The sequence below is a fragment of the Akanthomyces muscarius genome, chromosome 2 (genome assembly GCF_028009165.1).
Source record: "Akanthomyces muscarius strain Ve6 chromosome 2, whole genome shotgun sequence".
Taxonomy (NCBI): domain Eukaryota; kingdom Fungi; phylum Ascomycota; class Sordariomycetes; order Hypocreales; family Cordycipitaceae; genus Akanthomyces; species Akanthomyces muscarius.
Genome location: NC_079242.1, coordinates 4,120,449 through 4,140,280, shown reverse-complemented (window position 1 = coordinate 4,140,280; position 19,832 = coordinate 4,120,449). Strand labels below are relative to the sequence as shown.

At 53.3% G+C, this 19,832-nt stretch overlaps 5 protein-coding genes across 5 annotated transcripts; 4 read left to right on the top strand and 1 right to left on the bottom strand.

The window, feature by feature from the left end:
• Window positions 1–2,985: 2,985 nt before the first annotated feature.
• On the top strand, window positions 2,986–5,866 carry LMH87_004477 (uncharacterized protein; the record flags this gene model as incomplete). Its single annotated transcript, XM_056195698.1, has 3 exons — window positions 2,986–3,475; window positions 4,473–5,603; window positions 5,694–5,866. 3 exons carry the CDS (start codon window positions 2,986–2,988, stop codon window positions 5,864–5,866), a joined length of 1,794 nt encoding a protein of 597 aa, XP_056049301.1.
• A 1,666-nt stretch (window positions 5,867–7,532) lies between these two features.
• On the bottom strand, window positions 7,533–11,179 carry LMH87_004476 (uncharacterized protein; the record flags this gene model as incomplete). The annotated part of the gene is made up of 3 exons (XM_056195697.1): window positions 7,533–10,511; window positions 10,569–10,987; window positions 11,038–11,179. 3 exons carry the CDS (start codon window positions 11,177–11,179, stop codon window positions 7,533–7,535), a joined length of 3,540 nt encoding a protein of 1,179 aa, XP_056049300.1.
• Window positions 11,180–11,537: 358 nt separating this feature from the next.
• On the top strand, window positions 11,538–13,808 carry LMH87_004475 (uncharacterized protein; the record flags this gene model as incomplete). The annotated part of the gene is made up of 3 exons (XM_056195696.1): window positions 11,538–11,643; window positions 11,699–11,866; window positions 11,917–13,808. 3 exons carry the CDS (start codon window positions 11,538–11,540, stop codon window positions 13,806–13,808), a joined length of 2,166 nt encoding a protein of 721 aa, XP_056049299.1.
• Window positions 13,809–15,540: 1,732 nt separating this feature from the next.
• LMH87_004474 (uncharacterized protein) lies at window positions 15,541–16,423 on the top strand (the record flags this gene model as incomplete). The annotated part of the gene is made up of 3 exons (XM_056195695.1): window positions 15,541–15,754; window positions 15,824–16,346; window positions 16,402–16,423. The coding sequence occupies 3 exons, from the start codon at window positions 15,541–15,543 to the stop codon at window positions 16,421–16,423; spliced, it is 759 nt and encodes a 252-aa protein (XP_056049298.1).
• Window positions 16,424–17,212: 789 nt separating this feature from the next.
• Window positions 17,213–19,675, top strand: LMH87_004473 (uncharacterized protein; the record flags this gene model as incomplete). Its single annotated transcript, XM_056195694.1, has 1 exon — window positions 17,213–19,675. One exon carries the CDS (start codon window positions 17,213–17,215, stop codon window positions 19,673–19,675), a length of 2,463 nt encoding a protein of 820 aa, XP_056049297.1.
• Window positions 19,676–19,832: the final 157 nt, after the last annotated feature.

Genomic DNA, 19,832 nt, shown 5'->3' with positions numbered 1-19,832 from the left:
CAGACGCATGTCTCAGAGCCATCTGGCGCATGTCCATGGGGGCCGGTCAGTGCAGGAGGGCAAAAGGCACACTTTTGACCGAGGGTCGGCATGGTGGCCACGAAACCGCCCTTGACCAGTGGACGAGGGATGCTAAACAAATAAAAGGTGCTGGCGCAAAGCGGAATTGAAAAGCCACTTCTTCGGCCACTGCAGGAAGCCCTCGTTTGTTTTGTCCAGTTTCGTCTCGTTTACACCAAACTGAAGGACGCGCCCGCATTACAGCTGTTTTGCTTGGTCTCTCTATGATTTTTGGTGGCCTGTCACGACAGAAGGCAGCGGTCGGGATAATTCGATGCCCGGATTACAGGCACCAAAAGATGCACCGGACGGCAGACGATGGAATGACACCGGTCCATCGGAGATGTACCATACGACCTGGAATAGAACCACGAGCACTGAAGGTACTGGTCTCGGATGCGATTTCAACAAATTGTGAGAATAAACGAATCTACAGGAACCGCTGGAAATAGGCATTGCAGCGCAGTGACGCAGAGGTCATCGATCGCCGGGAGACTGGTGGTCGCCGGGCGGGGCGCCGGCCACCCATCGTCACGGTACGTACCTGCAACAGGTGCGCGCAAGCGGCGGCGTAGCGGGAAAAAAAAGCAATACCACGAAAGACAAGTGTCAGTCAGTGGTCTTGCACCCTTGCATTTCAAAAACTACATTTGGGCAGAAGGCCACAAGAGCGGCCGCAGCAGGTACAACTACCGACAGTCGAGAGACATTGATAGACACAAGGCATGAGGCATGTCACAGTTGAGGGACGTTGTTGTAAGTCGAGAGGATAGACAGCAGCGATTGATCCTACCAACCACCTGCCTGTAATAAAGAAGAGGTGAGAGCGCTGGCAGAGAGTGCCACCAATGTCGTCGCATAGACTGAGATCAAGATGGCGGGCGGCGTCTGCTCAGTAGAGGTCCTTGCCGGCCGGCAACACCGTCAATGACAAGGCACACTGGTAGGCTCGGCGACAGCGGGGGGGAGTAGGCTAGACGGCGGCCTGAACGTCGCTAGAACAGCCTGCCATCTACTGGTATCTGGCTGTCTGTCTCGTCTAACAGGCCTTCCTTCTCAGTCAGTGTAAAAGGTTGCCCCGAAGAGCTCTCCACTCATTTGGCTTCAACTCTAAGTACAAAGTAACTGTACTGACAGGGGCATGGCAATGGATACAGGGCAACCCGTTTGTACCAGGAAAAGAGTCCGGTTTATTTTAGTGGCTAGACAAGCACTTGACCAGGGGGTCGGGGGGGAGCCCAGCGAAAGTCACCCGTCCCCTTGGGAGGTGGGAGTCATCGTCCCATCATTGTCACCGAGAAACTGGTACCAGCGCGCTGTCACACTCCGTACAGGTACTAGCACCGCTGGAGATCACAGTGCTGGTTCGCCTTCACACCATCTCGTTTTGTTTTGGCGCGTTTTGCCTCTCTCCCCACTGGCCGCCTCACTCACAACAACCAAACTGGCCTCGCTAAGCCCGAAGAGAAGAAGGCCTCCTGTGTCCTTTCTCGCATCGGTTGCCTTTCCGCCCACAATGGCGCAGAACGGGGCGTTTTTGTTTTTAGCTTCCTCTGGTTACTGCCAAAGCCTTGGCCCTCTTCCCTTGTGGGAGGATGGAAAGGGCCAATTCTCGTTTCGCCCAACTACTGCCTGATGGAGGCGCATTAACATGGGCTACGCCTTTTGCCCAGATTGTATACCGAGTTGTGCAGGTGAATCAGAAACCATGCCTCGTTCAGAGAAGAAGAAGAAGAAAAAAAAACAACACCATGAGCACTAGATCTCGTCGCATCACAGGTCGTTGCAAGCAAGCCAGCAAGCAACCCACCAAAACTATTTTTCTCGTCCATCCACTACGCCCACCCATCCACCATCACAGTCACTACCCAGTCTTGCCAGTACAAACTGAGTGCTCCGTACCATCAGCAGCAACCACACCCACCGCGCACCACCCCAGTCCTAGACAAACCGGTACACGCCCCTCCCCCCCAGTTGTGGTTGATTTGCTCTTAGCGTGGGCTTGTGCGAAGCGCCCCCTCTTCCCGGGGTGCTCTCGTCTCTGGCCCACGACGTCTAGTAGCTATCCACACCAACTCTCACCCCCCCCTCACAGCAAGTACACGCGGAAAGGGGACCAAGAGAAGTCCACACGGCTGGCTCGCTGGCGTGTACGCTGCTCTCTGCCCTATCTACAGGGCGTTGGGTTATACCATTTCGTTTCTTTCTGGTGCTTCTTTTGTGCCCCAATGTACAGTTCCTCGTCACTGACTAGCATCTCGTTTTCTGACGCCCCCCCCTCCCTCCTCCCAGACAGACAGAGTAGATCCGCTCATGGTCCGTCCTGCATGGCTTCGGGTCTATATCTACGTCGAAGCCCCCAACCCGCATCATCCCGCAGCCTTCTTCACATACTCCAATCCCTTGGGTTTCCAATCTCGTCACTACTCGATACCCTCATTATACAACTCTTCAAGTGACCAAACTTGATCTTGTTGGGCTGGCACGCTTTGCTCGACTCACAATCTACCGTCTCCCACCACTACAATCTTCGTCCCCCCCCCCCCCCCCCCCCCCCGCCATCAACGCTTGTTGACACGGCCGTTGCGCATACGTTCGCTCCTGTCCTTCTCCGCAACATTCCAGATTTATACAATCTTGAATTGGTTGCTGGCCAAGAAGCTTCTCCGGATTCCTAGACCCAGTTCCGGCTTCGCCCGTCAGAATCGCGACCCTTTGACGTCCTAGACTAGACAGGCCGTGGGATGCGATAACCTTGCGCCTGCCGTCTGCTCTTTCTCTCTCCTCCCATCGTCTCTGGCGAGATCGACAAACAAGAGTTCTCTTTCGAGGCTCACAGAAAATCAGGGCCCCGAGCCTGATTGCGACTCCGATACCAACGCGCTGCCACCGAACTCGCCTCGTCTCACATTCACAACTCACAGAATGACTGAGCAAAGCTTTACCATGTTCCTGCAACAGGACGACAAGGACATGGCACGATACTCCGATCACTCGCACAACATTGCCTTCACATCGAGCCCCATGAACATGAGCATGACCGCCGACGCCTACAGCGGATACCACGGTTCTCTCGCGACGACCATGGGGAATCTCGACCAGACCATGTACGGCACCGACAATGGCATCCCAAATTACGTCCTCAACAGCCGCACCTCCTCCAGCACATACCCCGACGACGGCGACATGAGATTGTCGTCATCGGGCCTGTCAACGGCCTCGGCGCCGTCGGCGCCGTCCTCTGTCGTCGGATCACCACAGTCGCATACTGGCCACCTCGGCGTTCCTGAGTGGGCACACATGCAACCCAACATTGTGGGCGACTACATGACGGGCGGTGACTACCCGACGTTCTCGAGCTCCAACGTGGATGATCTGTCGACGTTTGACTTTACACACCCCAAGACCTTTGTTGGTGAGTCCCCCCCCCCCCTCCCCTTTTTTTTTTGTTTGCTTTTTGTCCCCCCAGTGTTTGTCTTGGTTAGCGCAACGTCTGGCGCCTTTCTGTTTCTGTTCCCTCCCCTAGTCTCGTTTGATACCGGGAATTGCTCTCAAGCGAGAGACACAAGAGACGTGTTTGGCGTCATGTCTGCCTGCCTGCCTACCTGCCTATTGCGCAAATGTGGTACCGAGGCAGCGTCACCGTGTGTGTGTGCGTGTGCCGCTCTGCTGCAAGGCAGTGCGGGAAGCTCAGGTGGGCTTAGCGTGCATCGCCGAGCCACAAATCCCCGCTTGCCCCGGCAGGTTCAGCTGGCTACTAGCACAGCCTGTGCCACACCTGCCTTTGGCTGGCCCGTTGGAATTTACCAGTCCAGTCAACCGGCCGCTGGTGCCGGGAGGCCTGCGGATCAGTACTGATACAGCGCTCTGTCGGCATCCTGGGTCGCCGAAAGTTCGCTGGTGCAGCGGCTCTCTGACTGCAGCGCGAATCCTCAGCCTCTTCCTGCCCTCCGGCACTCCTCCGTCTGCCTTCGTCTTCATAAACCTCACGTCGAACTTGACTCTACATCACCCTGTTCCCCCTCGCCCAATCTTCTTCATTACCTCACATCATCCCCCCGACCCAAATCGCCTCCTCCAAGAGGAGCTTCGGGTCATTTGTCCCGCCGAGACATTGCCGTGGCTGCCCCCCAGTCTGTGCATAAGTCCAGCGCCCCAGTACCCGCTGCGTCACCACGCGTTCTAGTTCGTTGCGCATAGTCGGGCCCCTCTTCCTCCGTGCAAGCTCCAGCCACGTCCACATCTCTCCGCGCCACACCTTGCACCGTCATTTTTCTTCCTCGCTCTTTCCCTTCGCTTTGATCACACACGTTGCGACGCAATTCTATTCGAGCATAGATTTCTTTCATCGATTCATCGCACTCCGGTGCTCTGCTGTGGCAGCTTTACTGACAAGATGAACCCGGCTCCAGATCCCTCGCTGATCCACCCTGAGATTGGACAGCAGAATCCCATGTCTTTCTCGCCATATGACGCTGGCTTCCACCAGCCCGTCCACCCATATCCCGCTTCTCCCTCGCTCGCTACTTCGCCGCAACCCTCGATGATGCGCACCAGCTCGTCTTCGCCATATCTCCACAATGGCTCGTTCCAAGCCGGCTTTACTCACAGCCCCTACAGCACTCCCATGGACCCCGCCGGCCGGCGCCAGAGCATGGCTGGCGGCTTCATCTCGCCTGGCTCTGCCGAATATGCTTCCGGCGACGAGACCAAGGAGCGTCAGCGCTGCACCTACCCCGACTGTGGCAAAGTCTTCAAGGACCTCAAGGCGCACATGCTCACCCACCAAACTGAACGCCCTGAGAAATGCCCCATCCAGACTTGCGAGTATCACATCAAGGGCTTTGCTCGCAAGTACGACAAGAACCGCCACACCCTGACTCATTACAAGGGTACTATGGTGTGTGGCTTCTGCCCTGGCTCCGGCTCGGCCGCCGAAAAGTCGTTCAACCGCGCCGACGTTTTCAAGCGCCATCTCACAACGGTCCACGGTGTCGAGCAGACGCCACCCAACTCCCGCAAGAAGGCACCCACCGCCGTCAACCCCGGCAAGAAGCTCACCGGCTATGCTGCCGATGCTACCGGCAAGTGCAGTACCTGCTCGCAGACATTTTCCAACGCCCAGGACTTTTACGAACATCTGGACGATTGTGTTCTGCGTATTGTTCAGCAGGAGGACCCCGCCGAAGCCATCAACGCCCAGCGCCTGGCTGAGGTTGAGAATGACAGCAGCGTTCACCAGACTCTGGAGAAGAACAACTTGCCCACCACAACCCCTTCGAACCATGCTACTCCAAATGAGGACGATGAGGACGATGAGGACATGGAAGACGACGGCGAGGATCGCCTCAATGCTTCACCTAAGAAGAAGATGGCCCTCACAAACGGCGTTTCCAAGTCGCGCGGCATTACCCATTCGCGCGGCGGCGTTCCTCTCATTGCCAAGACACGTGGTCGCAAAAACCGCAAGGACTATCCCTCTTCTTGGGGCTTTGACAAGGGCCAAATGACCATGAAGAAGCGCATCATGGCCGTCTTTGATGGTAAGCGTCGCCTCGCCAAGGATGATCTGATGCTATCCACCGACCGTGAGGTCCGCCTTAAGCTGTCTGATGACAAGGCATACGTCACAGACCTGGACGTGCAGACCATGAAGCGCGCCGAGGGCTTCCTGAACGCCACCGACGACGAGAAGGGCCCTTGGATCTCTGATGACCCTACAGAGGAGCAGATCCTTGAGATGCAGAGGGTGCAAGAGATCCTTAGCGCCCCCTCGACCACAGAGACTAGTTCCGCTTCTTCTTAATTATGTTGACGATGAGACGCGGAATGATATGACTTGCTGTGCCTTGCCCTCCTGTACACGATTTGCGAGGGTGGCTCGCCGAAACCATATTTCGGCAAGTTTTCGGCTTTACAACTGCATTGCGACCAGGCGCACCCGAGCTTTTATTGACATGGAAGGAGACTGGAGAACATATTTATAATGCGAGCATGTGATGTTCCAATTTTACTGAGGAAGGAGACTCGACTTGGAGGAAAGGCGAGCGCCATGGATTGATACCCTGCTCTTTGTTGTTTGCTATTTTTTAAGCGGAGCTTTTCTGCATGCTGTTTTCTGATGGAACAGACGGTTGGCGTTTGCATCTTGTTGTTTTGTCATGTTTTACAATCTTGGTTAGAAGGGGTCAGATCCCTCGCCTCGGCTGGGAAACCAGGCCCGGGTTTCTATATATTAGCTGTTCACCTTTTTGGATTTTGTTTTGCTGCTTAATATACTCATCTCTGAAGCAAAGCCCTCCGACCTATAAAAATTTCCGTTCATTGTGATTGCCGTAACTTCTCCAGCCACGCAGACGACGGTGGGCAAATGATGAATCGATCGGTCTTTTGTGATCCGTCAGCGTCGGACACATCGATTTTGAACGGCGGCTGCCATATCGCGTCTTTGCCGCGCCGGCCCATGCCTATTGCTCCTTTCGGGCTTGTCTCTGCACCATGGAGAACAAATCTTAGGTCAATGCTCCTAGAGGAGGGAAGCGGCCCATCTTATACCCATTTTGGTGAATACCCCTTTTGTATCCTCGAGGACGAAAAAGCCACAACTACACCCAAATGCCGAACGCCTCAGCTGAAAACGAAAAGAGAGACATTCCAACTCGGAGTCTCCATTTTGCAGAAAAGCGACGAGTGCCGATGATGTGACGGACTGGCGAAGGCGTGTGGGCATCTTCCGCCCGCCCATCAATCTCGCATACTGCACAAAACGGGAATAGCCAGCAATTCGCTCGGCCGGCAAAACGCTGCAGCATGTGCTTTCGAGTACAAAACGACTGAAAGATAAAACAGCTGATGTTGAGTGGCTTTCGTCATGTCGTCATAGCTGAAATGCTTGACACGTTCACGCAAGTTGTCGGAGAGGTAGCATGTTTTCCCTGGGCCTTGCGACTTGCCAACAGCGATACGATTCTTTATTCTCTTGCGAGTAATATTTTCCAAACGACGGGCCTCGGTGGAACTGCATGAGAAAAGAGCAATCCAATCGCGATACTCCGTAGTCTCTTCACGACCTTAATCTTTCAACCCGCATGAGCTCGTTCCCCTCTCTGTATAAGCCAAGTCTCCCCCACCCCCCAGTCGTTCTGTCCCAGTGTCATTTCTCCGTTGTGCGCTCCGATTTTCTGTATGCGGCTCTCTCTAGGTTCTCGCGGACCCGAGATTCCTTGGCACTTGCTGCGTTTCTTACCCGTCTGGCTTTTTTTCAGCTATATGCCACAGTGGCTCGCGTGGCTGCCCGTCGCTTTTCGGCTTGCTGGCGAGCCAGCGTGGCGTGATTCCCTCACCAGAGTCACGGTACATTCTCATCATAGCCCTTCAAGTCGAAAAAGTACTGTTTGGAATCCTTATTCACAATTCGACTATGATATGTGCTACAAGTACATCGCTCGCTATATTCTTCAATCCTGATCCGCTCACGTCGCTTCCGACGGCGGTTCCGCTTCAGCCTTTGTCGGGCCCTTTTCATCAATATTCGTAATCGAGTCGTAGCTCACACGAAGGTTCTGAGCACCGCTCAGCGCGCTCGCCACCTTGACCTCGTGGCGCTCGCGCACCAGCCGTCGCAGCGCGCCGACCAGGAACCCTGCCACGACGTCCACGGACCAGCTGTCTGGAATGAGACGCAGCACCTCGTCCAGGTCGTACCAACCTCCGAAACGCTCCAGCAGGGCGCCCGTCTGCTCCACGCGCTCGCTGGCATCCTCAATGGCGAGGAACTCGCGCAGCACCGCGTTGAACAGTCGCTGCTGGTCCTTGGTGGATGGTGGTACTGCGTCGCCACGTCGCTGCGATGTGCCTCCATGCGTAGAAAAGACACTGGCTCCGCCGCGCAGACAGTAAGAGACGGCCGAGTCGTAGTCGCCAAGCTTGTGGACAAGGAGGCGTAGGGCTTGCTCATGGTGGCTTTCTCTGCCAGCAAGGATGATGGTCTCGGGCACAAGCAGGTCCCCGGAGAGACTGTTCATGCGCTGTCGAATGCTAGCCGTGTTATAGTCATTCGCTCCACCCAGGAGCTGGAGCAACCGTAGCCGGCTCTGCCACACCTCGTTATCTTCTGGCGTATTTGCCGTCAGGAAGTGGTGGTATGTGGGCTTGGGGGCTTGCAGTGCCCTGTACGCTGCATATGCTGCCATAACCGCGTCTCGGCTTGCCTCTGACGACTTTAGATCGTCAATGACAACGTCTAAATAGTAAAAGACGAGTTCGTTAATATATGCCGTGTGACCTTTACCGAATGTAAGATGCTCGAGAAAGTGTTTCACTGCCATAGGTGCCTCATCCCTCAAGATCTCAACCACTTGGGTGGGCTCAAATGCAGCCTTGGACTTATCTTCGGCGAACACTTCGACGCCGAGTTTCGGATTTCGTCTGGCCAGCCAAACGCCGTATTCTTTGACTAAAGATTGGTTGCTGATTTTCGCAAGATAGTCTTTAATGCGTAGCTCGCCGTCCTGGAATTCTTGTCCATCGTCAGGCTCGCCTTCGATAATTCGTTTCCATGTCGCCAAAACATCCCCGGACATTTTACGGCTTTGGTATAAGCGACTGAGGATGAAGAGACGGCGGTGAGACTCAAGAATATCGACAGCACGATCAAAACAATCCACTCCCTTGTCAACAAGCTCGTGGAGCTCAATCTTGACGGGACTGTGCCTTCCAAGTGCCTTGGGGGCACGCCGGTCCAACTCAAGAAGAACAAGGAGAAGCGCGGCCTCTACTGTCCTGAACACTTCTCGCTCATCTGGCACGCTTCCGAATCCTTTCATTTTCCTCCAGGCGGCAAGGAAACGGCGCAGGAAATGAAGGGTTCTGGACTCCAGATTCCCGATACTGTTCTTTGCAATAGCCTCAAACTGATCGCTGCAAAGGATCATCTCTGTGACCTTCTTCACACCACCGTATATCCATATTCCATTTCGTCCTTCAATGATTTCATTTCTGATTTCCGGAATCAAGGACAGAACAACTCTTGGATCCAGTTGACTATCGGTAAGTATTTCTTCCAGAGCATTGATCTCTGCGTCCGCAAGTTCTTTGTGCGGTGGAGCGAGGAGCAGAGCGCTCAGCAGCAAAACGCCTGCTTTTTGCTGCATATATCGAAAAGTCATGAATTCGAGTTCCGTCTTCACCTCCCGGCTGCGAATGCGTGCTATTGTACCGAAAACGTCATCTTTGTTTAGTTTGTCGGGCAGCAATTGACTGTCGCTAGAAGCGCCAAGAGTATTTTCCAGCTGTAGAATAAGGGGGTTCCGAACTGTCCACCAGATTTTGTCGCTAGACCAGGTTACCAATTTGGTAGATACTTTTGCCAGTCTGCGGGTGAACTCCTCGCCTTCGGATACACGAATGGTCTCCCATCCATCAGGTAGAGAGTCGTCGTCTTGGGAGTCGAAACTCCTTTCGAATAGCTCTTGCTCCCTGGACAGGCGCTCCATAGAGCTAGCAGTGCGGGAATCAAGGCTCTTCAAGGATGCCACAGATGCGCTTATTGGACTGGGAAACGATGAAAAACGCTTTTCACTGAGTTTGTCCACAATCTCTTCAAATTGCGTCTCGTCACTCCCAATCAGCGATCGGATTCCATACGGGCCATTAGGCTCCAGGCTATTAGCAAAGAGCCATTGCTTCTCAGGGTGAGCATCATTCCCGGCGTCCACTCGCTGGATTTCGATGCCAAATCTCGGACCATTTCGGGTCTCCACGTCCAGGGAAGCAAGAACATAACCGTCATCATCTTCAGCCAACCCGTTTCTTGATGATGCCAAGTTCGCGCTTCCACCATCTACAACAACTTGTTCGGGATACTTTTCGAATGATATTGTCGGCCGAGTTATATCGCCGTCTAGATTGATAAACATGCCGATTCCGACCTCTTCAGGGCTGGTACCCGTCACTATCAGAAATTCTTCTGGCGCAGGTGAGGCAATATGAGGCCGCAGTGCTGCAGGCCGCGACATGTCGGATGATTGGCGGGCTTGCGGGTCCGAGGGAACTTCAGGCAGAGCCTTGTCGGTAATTGGCCCTGACTGTGGCGTGCCAGGTTGATCTGGCGATGAAAAAGTTCGTGATGTAACACCTCCTTGATCCTGTTGGCGGCCTAGATTGCCGAGAATGGCCCCTCCGAGGCTGGAGCTCCTAGTGTGACTCTGAGGAACAGGTTGCCGTCCAGGCTGCGAAGTTGACGCGCTCCTAGATATTCCACTCGCATCTGTAGATACATTCCCCGGCTGAGATACTAGTTCGGGTGAAGACGGGGGCTCCAAAGACGATATGTTCATCAAGGGGATCTTCAGCTGCTTGTCGACGTCGAGAAGAGCGTATACTTTCGTATCTGCAACACAGGCGATTGTATCTCGGCGAACGGATAGGCTGCTGGCAGCGAAGTCTATATTCTGCGAAAGCATTAATCAGTTGATCAATTTCTGGCGCATCACCAAATCTACACGCACTTTTAGAGGCCGAGGATTCTCGCCAATGCGAACCACTTGGATCTTCTTCTTCAGCGACATTAACATTGTCACTGTGTCTGTTTCGCTTCTCGAGTCCTCATTTATTATCGGTTCGTTCAAATCAACACCGCCTATCCAACTGCAGTTTTTCACTTGCGTTGACTCGAAAATTGGCGTAAGCTCAGGCAGCGAGTAAAATGTTACGGTCGAGTTGCAGAGAATGCAAGCCTTGCCCGCTCGTGGCAGCAGCAAGATCTGCTGCACTCCGGGCCGTAGTCCTCCATTCGCCTCAGAGAATGTAGGCGCGAGTCTTGATGCTGAAATAAACATCGGCTTGCCATTTTTATCGGTAGGATCGGGTGGAATTCGGACAAAGTGTAACAGCTCGGAGGCCGACGTGCCGACATAAAGATTTCCATCTGCGGTATCCGTTAGCGAAGGATATATAGCGATTGCTGCGATTCCTTACCGTAGTACTCTACGCAATTGATTTTGATGTCGCTCTTGGAGCCATCTTCGGAGAGGGGTACGTCTTCTAGCAGCGGTTGCAACAAGTACGGTCCATTCTCAGCGCCCGGCAGGTCTCGCTGGCTGCCGCCCTGCTGCGTCATTGTTGTATACTTTTCGCGTCATTCATTTGAGGGCTTCGCATACGCCGCCTCACGCAAATATGCCCGCTTGACGAGAGAGTCGTGCGGTGTTTGTCGATCAAGAGTGACGTTGTGCCACTTGCGCTTGAAGCTCAAGAAGGCTGAAGTGGGGCGCAGAGACGTCAGCCCCTTGTGGCGCGACCAACGTGTCTCGACTCTGGAGCTCCCGCTCTCTCTTTGACCTTGCCACGGTATTTCACCTTGTCATTTTTCTGCCGCCCAAAGCGCGCTGATGCTTTATTGCCGTCTAAATATTACCTTCCGATCGATTATCGTGGATGCATTGACTTTGCACCGCTAGTGCCGCGGAATATCCAGCATGGCAACAACGACAGACGGAGCTGCCAGTGCAGCTGTGGTGGCAGACTCGGCGGCCACTGGAGACGCTGGGAACAAGTTCCAGCATGCCATTTCTGCATGGAGAAGTTAGTATTTGTGCAATTGATATTGTGACTAGTAACACATATTGACACGACTCAGCGGTCGACCTTACAACCCTCACATCAAATCTCGATACTACGGCCTCAGATATCGTCACATATCAACGTGATTCTACGGTGCAGCGCAAGGACCTGGCGCAGAAAACAAAAGATTTCCGAAAACTTGACGATGCCACAAAACTTACGGAGATTAAAGGATTGCTGAAAGGTAGCCGCAAACGCATCATGTATTCGTCAGAATCAGCTAACTTTCCTTAGCCTACCAAACGTTCATCGATCTCTTGACGAATCACTCAAAGGCTGTCAACTCGGCTTTTCTACAAGCCTACTCGTCAATATCCGAGGCGCCCGACCCGTACCCGCTGCTCGAAGCCTCCGTAGATGCTATGCTAGTGTCGGAAGACACGGCGCCGAAACTCAGAGACGAAAACAAGCACCTCCAAGAAAATGTTGCCAAACTTACCGCACAGCTTGAAGAGACCGAGACGAAGCTACAATCTGAGCTCGCAGCGCGTAAAGACTTAGAGGGCAACCTAGACACAAAAGTCAAGGATGTTGAATTGTCCTGGAACGCTGTGCTGGGCGAGCGCAAAGACAACTGGGAGGCAAGAGAAAAGAGTCTGGAAGAGAAAGTGGAGAGCCAGGAGAGACTTCTGAATGAGCTAAAAGCTACTTATGAGACGAACCAGCGCCTTGGAAAAGCCGGCGACGACCAAGAGGGAATGCGCAGCCAGGCCTCCAGAGCGGAGCTGGACATGCTGCATTCCGACTTGGAACGTACGAGTGCACGACTGGCAGATGTCGAGTCTCGGAACGAGCAAATGCGTCTGGAACTGGCTGAAGCGAAGTCCAGTGCTTCTTCCCAACCCAAGGCATCTTTGGAGGACGACCCCGACTATATGAGAATGCGATCCGAGAACTCTTCCCTCATACGAAAGCTCGACAGCACAAGATTAGAGAAAGAAAGTCTCAAGAGAGATCTGGATACCAAGGTCCGATCCACGGAGCGGGAGCTGAATCTACTGAAGGAGGAGAAAGACTCGCTCAAATCAAAAGTGCAGAAGTGGAGTGATTACGACGAAGTGAAACAGGAACTAGAGGTGCTCAAGAGCATTGAGTTCTCTACAGGCGACGATGATGACGATATGCCAACTGTCAAGGACGGTGAGACTGAGGCCGGCAACACACTGGAGAAGCTGCTCCTAGGTCGAAACAAAAAACTGGGTGACGAACTCACGGTACTCAGAGTTTCGCACCAAGACTTGCAAACAAGATTGGAGGATCTGCAAGAAGAAATGTCCAAGACGAACGCTGATCTTGAGAGATCTCACAACCTGAATGAGAAGCTTGAACGAGACCTAGAGCAGATGCATGCGGAAGGTGCAAATGCCTTCCCTTCTGGAGCTTCGGTCGCGGGAACATATGTCACACGAGCGCAGACCCGACGCGGTGGCAGAATTTCACCAACCTCGTCAATCATCAGTGGATTAGACCCTCGCGGAGGCGGTGAAAGAGAACCAATGGGCGGAGGGTCTGGTATCTTGCCCATGGTAACAGCCCAGCGAGATCGGTTCAAGCAGAAGAACGTACAACTGGAGAAGGATGTTTCAGAGAGCCACAAGACAGTACAGCAGCTACGGCAAGAGGTGGCAGCACTGCAAAAGGATAACCTGAATTTGTATGAAAAGACGCGATACATTTCGACATACAATCGCTCAGGCGCAACATCCTCCTCTGCGACCGCCTATGGGGAAAATCCAAACCCATCTACGGTGGCCATTGGAGGCACCGGGACTCCGGGCATGGCCATGGATAGATACCGTGCAGCATACGAGTCAAACATCTCACCCTTTGCTGCGTTCCGCGGACGGGAATCCGCGCGAGCCTATCAACGCATGAGCCTGCCCGAGCGGGCCGTGTACTCTATTACACGAATGGTGCTGGCGTCGCGCAGCAGCAGGAACCTGTTTGCAGCATATTGCGTGGCACTACACCTGCTAGTTTTTATGTGCCTGTACTGGCTTGGTGCGTCGGACCTGGAGAAGCACGCGGGCAGCTTGGGCGCCACATCAGCGGCCGCGGGCGGCGCTGCAGCCAAGGGTGCAGCAAATGGTGGCAAGTGGAAGGAAGATGGCTTCGCGGGTAGCTAATGACGCCGAGTCGGAGGAAGCTGCAAAGTGTACAATAATAACTTGGTGTTTGTGTCTTGTCGTCAGCTACGATTGGGCAGGCTTGGGGGATACCGTAAGATTCAGCCAGCTTCCTTGGCGGCGCGTACTTGGACAGCATGAAAGCAAGATGAACGGGAACCCCTCTATGAATATATCCAAGAAGTCCTACCGCGTTTTTCCCGTGCTAATGTACAACTCAGTACCCGGTGCCGTGCAACCGAGACCTGGGCCAGTTTCAGACGGCCGTCACCCGGGACCAATCAATGATGATGGAGGGCGGATCTAAGGCCAGGATGGTCAGAAGAGGGGCACGCAACGGTAGTTGATTGCATGTGCCGACATTGGGCTTGGCCCGTAGCCAGCGCATCTGTAATCAGGATGCAGGATTGCGAGCCCGAGGAGGTGTTGCGATTTAGACCCAGGCAGGTACGGGTAGCCGCCCAAGAACCGTCAGTGGCTTGCTGCACGACAGACAAGGTAACATGCCGTCTTTGCCACGAGTCTGCATTCTATTGGAGTTTAATCTATTCCGGATCTCTATCTATTGTGCAATTTTAATTTTAATTTTCCAATTGGCATGCAGATGCAGATGCAGATGCACTTCCCCTGCGTCCCCTTCAAAGCTGAACGCATGTTGACTCAATTCCCATGGGGTAAGCAGAGGCCATGTCAGTAGCTTTGGGCTCAGCAGCATCGTCATTCCGGTCTTCTACATTAGAGTTCAGATGCCTCCTTCCTGTGCAATCGGAATTTCAATGCTAATTCATGCCCTGCCGCCTGTCTGTACGCGCCCTTTGCACCCGTGACGGGCGGCCAATAATCAGCTCCCGCACAGGGGGGCTGGTCGCGGCGGGACGCTAACAATGGACCTTGGCCAGCGATTGGATCAGCTGCCACGCTTCTAGCCGCCCGTCCGTTGGGCGGGGACTTGGTGGACCCCTGTAGCTCTGCAGCTCCCCCGCCATGGAGACTTGCTGAATTTAGCAACTCGCCCAAGCACAATCTTGCCTGCAGTTCCTTGTCCCGCCGCCCCGAGGTTTTCTATGGCTGGCTGGCTGGCTGGCTGGTCAGCCCATCCACGCGACATGCTGTTGCCCCTCCCACACCCGACCGACTTTTAATCTTTTTCTTTTTTTTCTTCCCTTTACTATTTTTAGTGTCTCCGACTTTTTGTGGACGGGCGTCTTCACGCCCGTTCGTCCCTCTGTACGCCTGGGCCTGGCCAATCGCTGGCTTGCTGTAGCACTTCGTCCACCCCGACTGGAAGGGCCACGATGGGTGGGCTGGACACAGGGCGGTTGCGGCTCTGCAGCATGGAAACTGGCGTGGCAATGTTTGTGGGTTGCGGTTTGTGCATGGCAAAGCATGGGTATATGTATTTACAAATGTCTCTCCTTTTCCCATTTCGATTTTCCCTTTTTTCTAGAAGTCTGGACTTGTACATCTCAAAGAGACGCAACTTACACATCCTGTGTTTGGGCTACCAGGCCTTTTTCTCTTTTTCTTTTCTTTGTCTGTTTCCTTATTTCCTAGGGTTTGTTTGTTATCTCTGTGGTAATCTTCTGCTTCACGGTATCAATCTTCAACTTCTTTTTACGTCTGTTCGATCCAATCCGCCCATTCTCGCGCGCTTTTCCTATCCAAAGTACACGTCTTCGCCACGCCACACCCAAGGTTGCCCGCTGGAACAGGATCCTTGAAAGCCAACACAATGCGTTTTTCCATCTTCGTCGCCTCTTCGCTGGTTGCGGCCGCCTCCGCTGCACCAACATGGCCAGACTTTCAGGTCAACGAGCTGGGTGATCCTCTTGGTGCTCTCAATGCAGTCTCCCAGTACTTCAATCTTGTTGCCGCCAAGGTGTCAACCGTCAAAGCCCTTAGCGGTCCCCCCAGATGCGATCTATCAAAGGCTGTAATGCCCACGTGTGAGTTCCATTTCTATTTTCCCTTTCGTGTGAACATGTGCCAATGTACACCCATCTGACTCGTCACAGTACCCGGCATGCCTCCTCCCGCTTCTGGCTCCAAGCTGCGCCACGTCGCTGTCGGTCGTGGAACACAAAACTACACCTGCGACGGCAGTGCAGACTCCAAGCCCAAGGCCGTCGGTGCTGTCGCCACGCTCTTCAACGTCACTTGCATGGCTGCCATGTACCCGGATGTGACGACCAAAGTTCCCGGCATGGCTGTCCACTTCAACCTCGACGCCGCTAACCGCCTCGGCCCTGCGATGCTGCCCGTATCAGGTCACCATTACTTCACAGCCGCAGGTGTTCCGTTCTTTGATCTCGGAAGTGAGGGACAACTGCCAGGCGCCAAGAACACCAGCTTGAGTGCTCCGCCCGGCGCAGCAGTCGGCCAAAAGGGTGAGGCTGCTGTCGCTTGGCTGAGACTTCTTGCCACCAAAGACGCCACGAATGGCCTGAGCGAGGTCTTTCGTGTATCAACTGCGGGCGGTAGCCCTCCGGAAACGTGTAAGGACCTCGACGGCCCTTTCCAGGTCGAGTACTCTGCAGAGTAAGCAGTCTCCAGTAATGTCCTGTTGAACGTTCGCTAACCCCAGCTTCATTAGATACTGGTTCTGGTCCAAATGAGCGTCTAATTTGTCAGATTCGAGGGTATCTTCGTGTGGTGGCTTTTTTCATGTTTATTTATTTCACTATCCGTCTTTAAACCGTTTGTAGTCCACTTATTGACAAGATTTCGACTTATTTGTCCTGTTCGTCATCCGAAGCAGTGATTCATCAGTAAGCAAAAATAAACAGCAAAGTACTTGTAACTTCTACAGGCATTTTATCGATGCGACTCAACCACAATGCAACTACAAGCAGCCCTTCTCGCTTCCAGGTTCTTCCTACGTGTTGCTGGCTGCACCCCCACTACTTCCAAGCCTAGATCTCATTCTAGGTGCACGTGCCGCCACCTTAAAGCAAGCGCCTGCTAGAAAAGTATTCCTCGACTGACCTTCTTACTTTTAATCGCTTGCTTGTGTATGCCCTATCTCAGCTTGAATTCTTTACGTTCTTAATATATTTATTTGCTCACTCAAGTACACTGGATCAGTCATCTGCTGCAGCTCACCAGCTCACCAGCTCGATTGCCCCGCATCCTTGATCGCTGTCGTTGGACAGTGACATCTTGTTTGGTTGGCCCTACTGATATCTTGAGTAACCACCACCACGGGCTGAGTCTGTGTTGCCTTTTCAAGTATCCAAAAACGGCCGACTACTGAAAGCTTTGGCACCCTCAGCGGTGCCTAATTCGACTGGCCTGCTGCAGACAGAGCCCAGTCTCCACGAGTGCATGCAAGTGGTCAGCAATAGCTTATTGCTCGGCGCTTAGCTATTCCCCTATCGGCATATTATTGTCCTGACCCTTTTGCCATGAATTTATCCGAGTACTTTCGGTCTTTTGCCCTAGCCGTGGGGTGGCTGTCGGATACTGAGGGCGATGATGATTCTGGCCTGCCACAAGGCGATGTCGAGGAATCCGAGGGCCAGAGCCCTGGCACGGAATATTCTACCGAAACCAATTCGACCGAAACCACATTCTACGATATCGCCTCGCATGGCCCTAGTTTATCCGATCTCCCAGTTGAGATGTTTGGCATGGTCATTGCGCGACTTTCAAGGCAGGATGTGAAGCACCTACGACTCGTCAATCGGGAATGCGAGGCTAAAGTATCGACACACTACTTCATGGAAGTGGTCATACCGTTTCGCTCCCAATTCTTCGATTCTTCGGCTACTGATGGCGGACGAGCGATCAAAAACATGTCAACAACCATGCTTTCTAAAGGTGGGCGAGTATTTGGCGAGTTTGGTCACCTCATCCGTCGGTTCGCGCTTTCTCTGGAGCTTGACGAAGGGGCCCTAGAGTATCCTCCTCTCAAACCGAAGCAGGATGTCATACGCACATTTTGGGGGTTATATCGATGGCCGCATGCACGTTACAGCCGGTACCAAGATGTCAGCAACATGGAAAACGATGCAGACGAGTTCAGAGAAATGAAAAAAGCGCTGCGGTGCCTAAGCCACGTTACGACGCTTGGTCTATGTTCGGATGTAGGCTTGGGCTTTCTATCCGGACCAATGGTCCAGGCTAGACACAACACGATTCGTCATCGTGTCTTTCAAGACCCTGATTGGAGGCGGCAGAAGGAAAAGCGCAAGATAACACCATTGCCTGTGATCACCGTCGGCGAAACCCTGCCAGCCTCTAGTCCTGTGCCTAGAGCAACAGGCGCAACGGCCCACGATTGGAAGACAGGTGTGCTTCAGGCGATGCTGCAAAATGCTGAATTTAAAGAGGAGCAGATGCAAGCGGCATTGAACCTGCTTTTAGTGTCAGAAAACCTATCCGCAGTATCCGATATCGACTTTGATGAAAGCCATGAACCCGAACCACCAAAGGAGACGGAGCCAGATGAACTCTGGGACTTGCTCCCTGTCTTCCGGCCAATCTTTCATCCGCCAGCCTCAGCGGTCAATAAGAGGCAGAAAAGGGTTTCTGATTATGCTCTGGCACCGTCGGCATTAACCCTTCCACAGAAGGAAATGCTTCTTGAACTTGAATGGGCACATCGCGCTATGACGCAGTCCTTCATACTGTCAACAGTTGACTGCTCTGGCGAGGGATGTTTTCAACATCTCACGACATTCAATGTCGCCAAGATTCCCAGCTCTCATTTGCATATACTGAGCCGTCCTGATTTCTGGAAGTCTTTCCCGACCCTGAAAAACCTTTCTCTGGGTGTGGTTGCGGATTGGCGTCGTGTTTACGTGCCTTCTCCCGGATGCGTTGACGAAATGTCTGTGTCGCCGCTCCATGCTGTGCCTCTCGTCCATGCACTCATCAAAGACTACATCAGTGTCGAGTCAAAAATCGAGAATTTCCATTTCGAATGGATCTGTGGCGGCGAGCTGGCTTCTGGATGTCACCAGCGAAACCAGTACATCTTACCCGCTCCGTTCTTTGCATCGCCAGAAGACATGGCCCGACCCGTCATGGCCAGAGTCGGCGCCGACAGTGACCTGCTGCGGCTCCCATACGTGAAGAACCTATCCCTCAAAAATTGTTGGGTGGCACCACATGTGCTGCTTCAGTCTTTGCGTGATTTCGCTCTCTTTTCTCTCGAAAGAGTTGAATTTGAGGGCGTCTCACTGTCTGTGATGCCATCAACGCTCGAGGATCCACTGCCTACGAGCCTGTTCCAATTAGGAGGAGGAAGCAATTCATTCACGTTTTGGCATGACAGATTTCCCCTAAAGCAGCCCTCCTGGCTGTCGTGGGCAGGCCTCATTGAGCATTTCTCGCCGTCGTGCAAGGTTCGAGACGCACTTAACAGAGGGGACGCCACTGCCAGGGAAAGAATTGCTGACGCACGACTAAATACGCTCGATGAACTGGCACGTATCATCCCTGACGCGCGTGAGCTGCCTGACGAAGAGGGCTCCTACAAACTCGACTCGATCACGTTCAAGTCATGCGGCTATGTCAGTCTTGACCATGAGAACTTTCGCATCGACGCCATGATTCCGGTGTCTAAGCTCGCGCTACTCACGGATATGCTCCCTACGCATTCGGAGTTTACGCCGGTCATGCAGCACTGCAAGGATACACTCGTGGGCCGAACCGTAAGTTTCGGCATGTTAAATGACAGCACACCACTGAGGGATGTATTCTGTATGTCAATGGGGTGGGAGGGTGTTTATGATGTCAAGGTAATACGGGCAGCCAGAGCCGACGGTTGTCGGATCCCCGGTGCGGGACGGTTCTCCGGCACACTGGCAAAAGATGATATTGGTGTAAAGCCTGAAATGAACAAGAGACGGCTGTTCGTGTAAGTGAAGTGCCAACACCGATCGAAGATAATGAGGAAGTTGTGCAGGCCCATAAGTCATTGTTGCCAGGTTCAATTGACGGCGATTCAAGGAGTTTGAGAGTAACAGCGTTTCAGCTCAAGTCGATAGTTGCAGCGCCAGCAAATTGTATCTCTTGCCA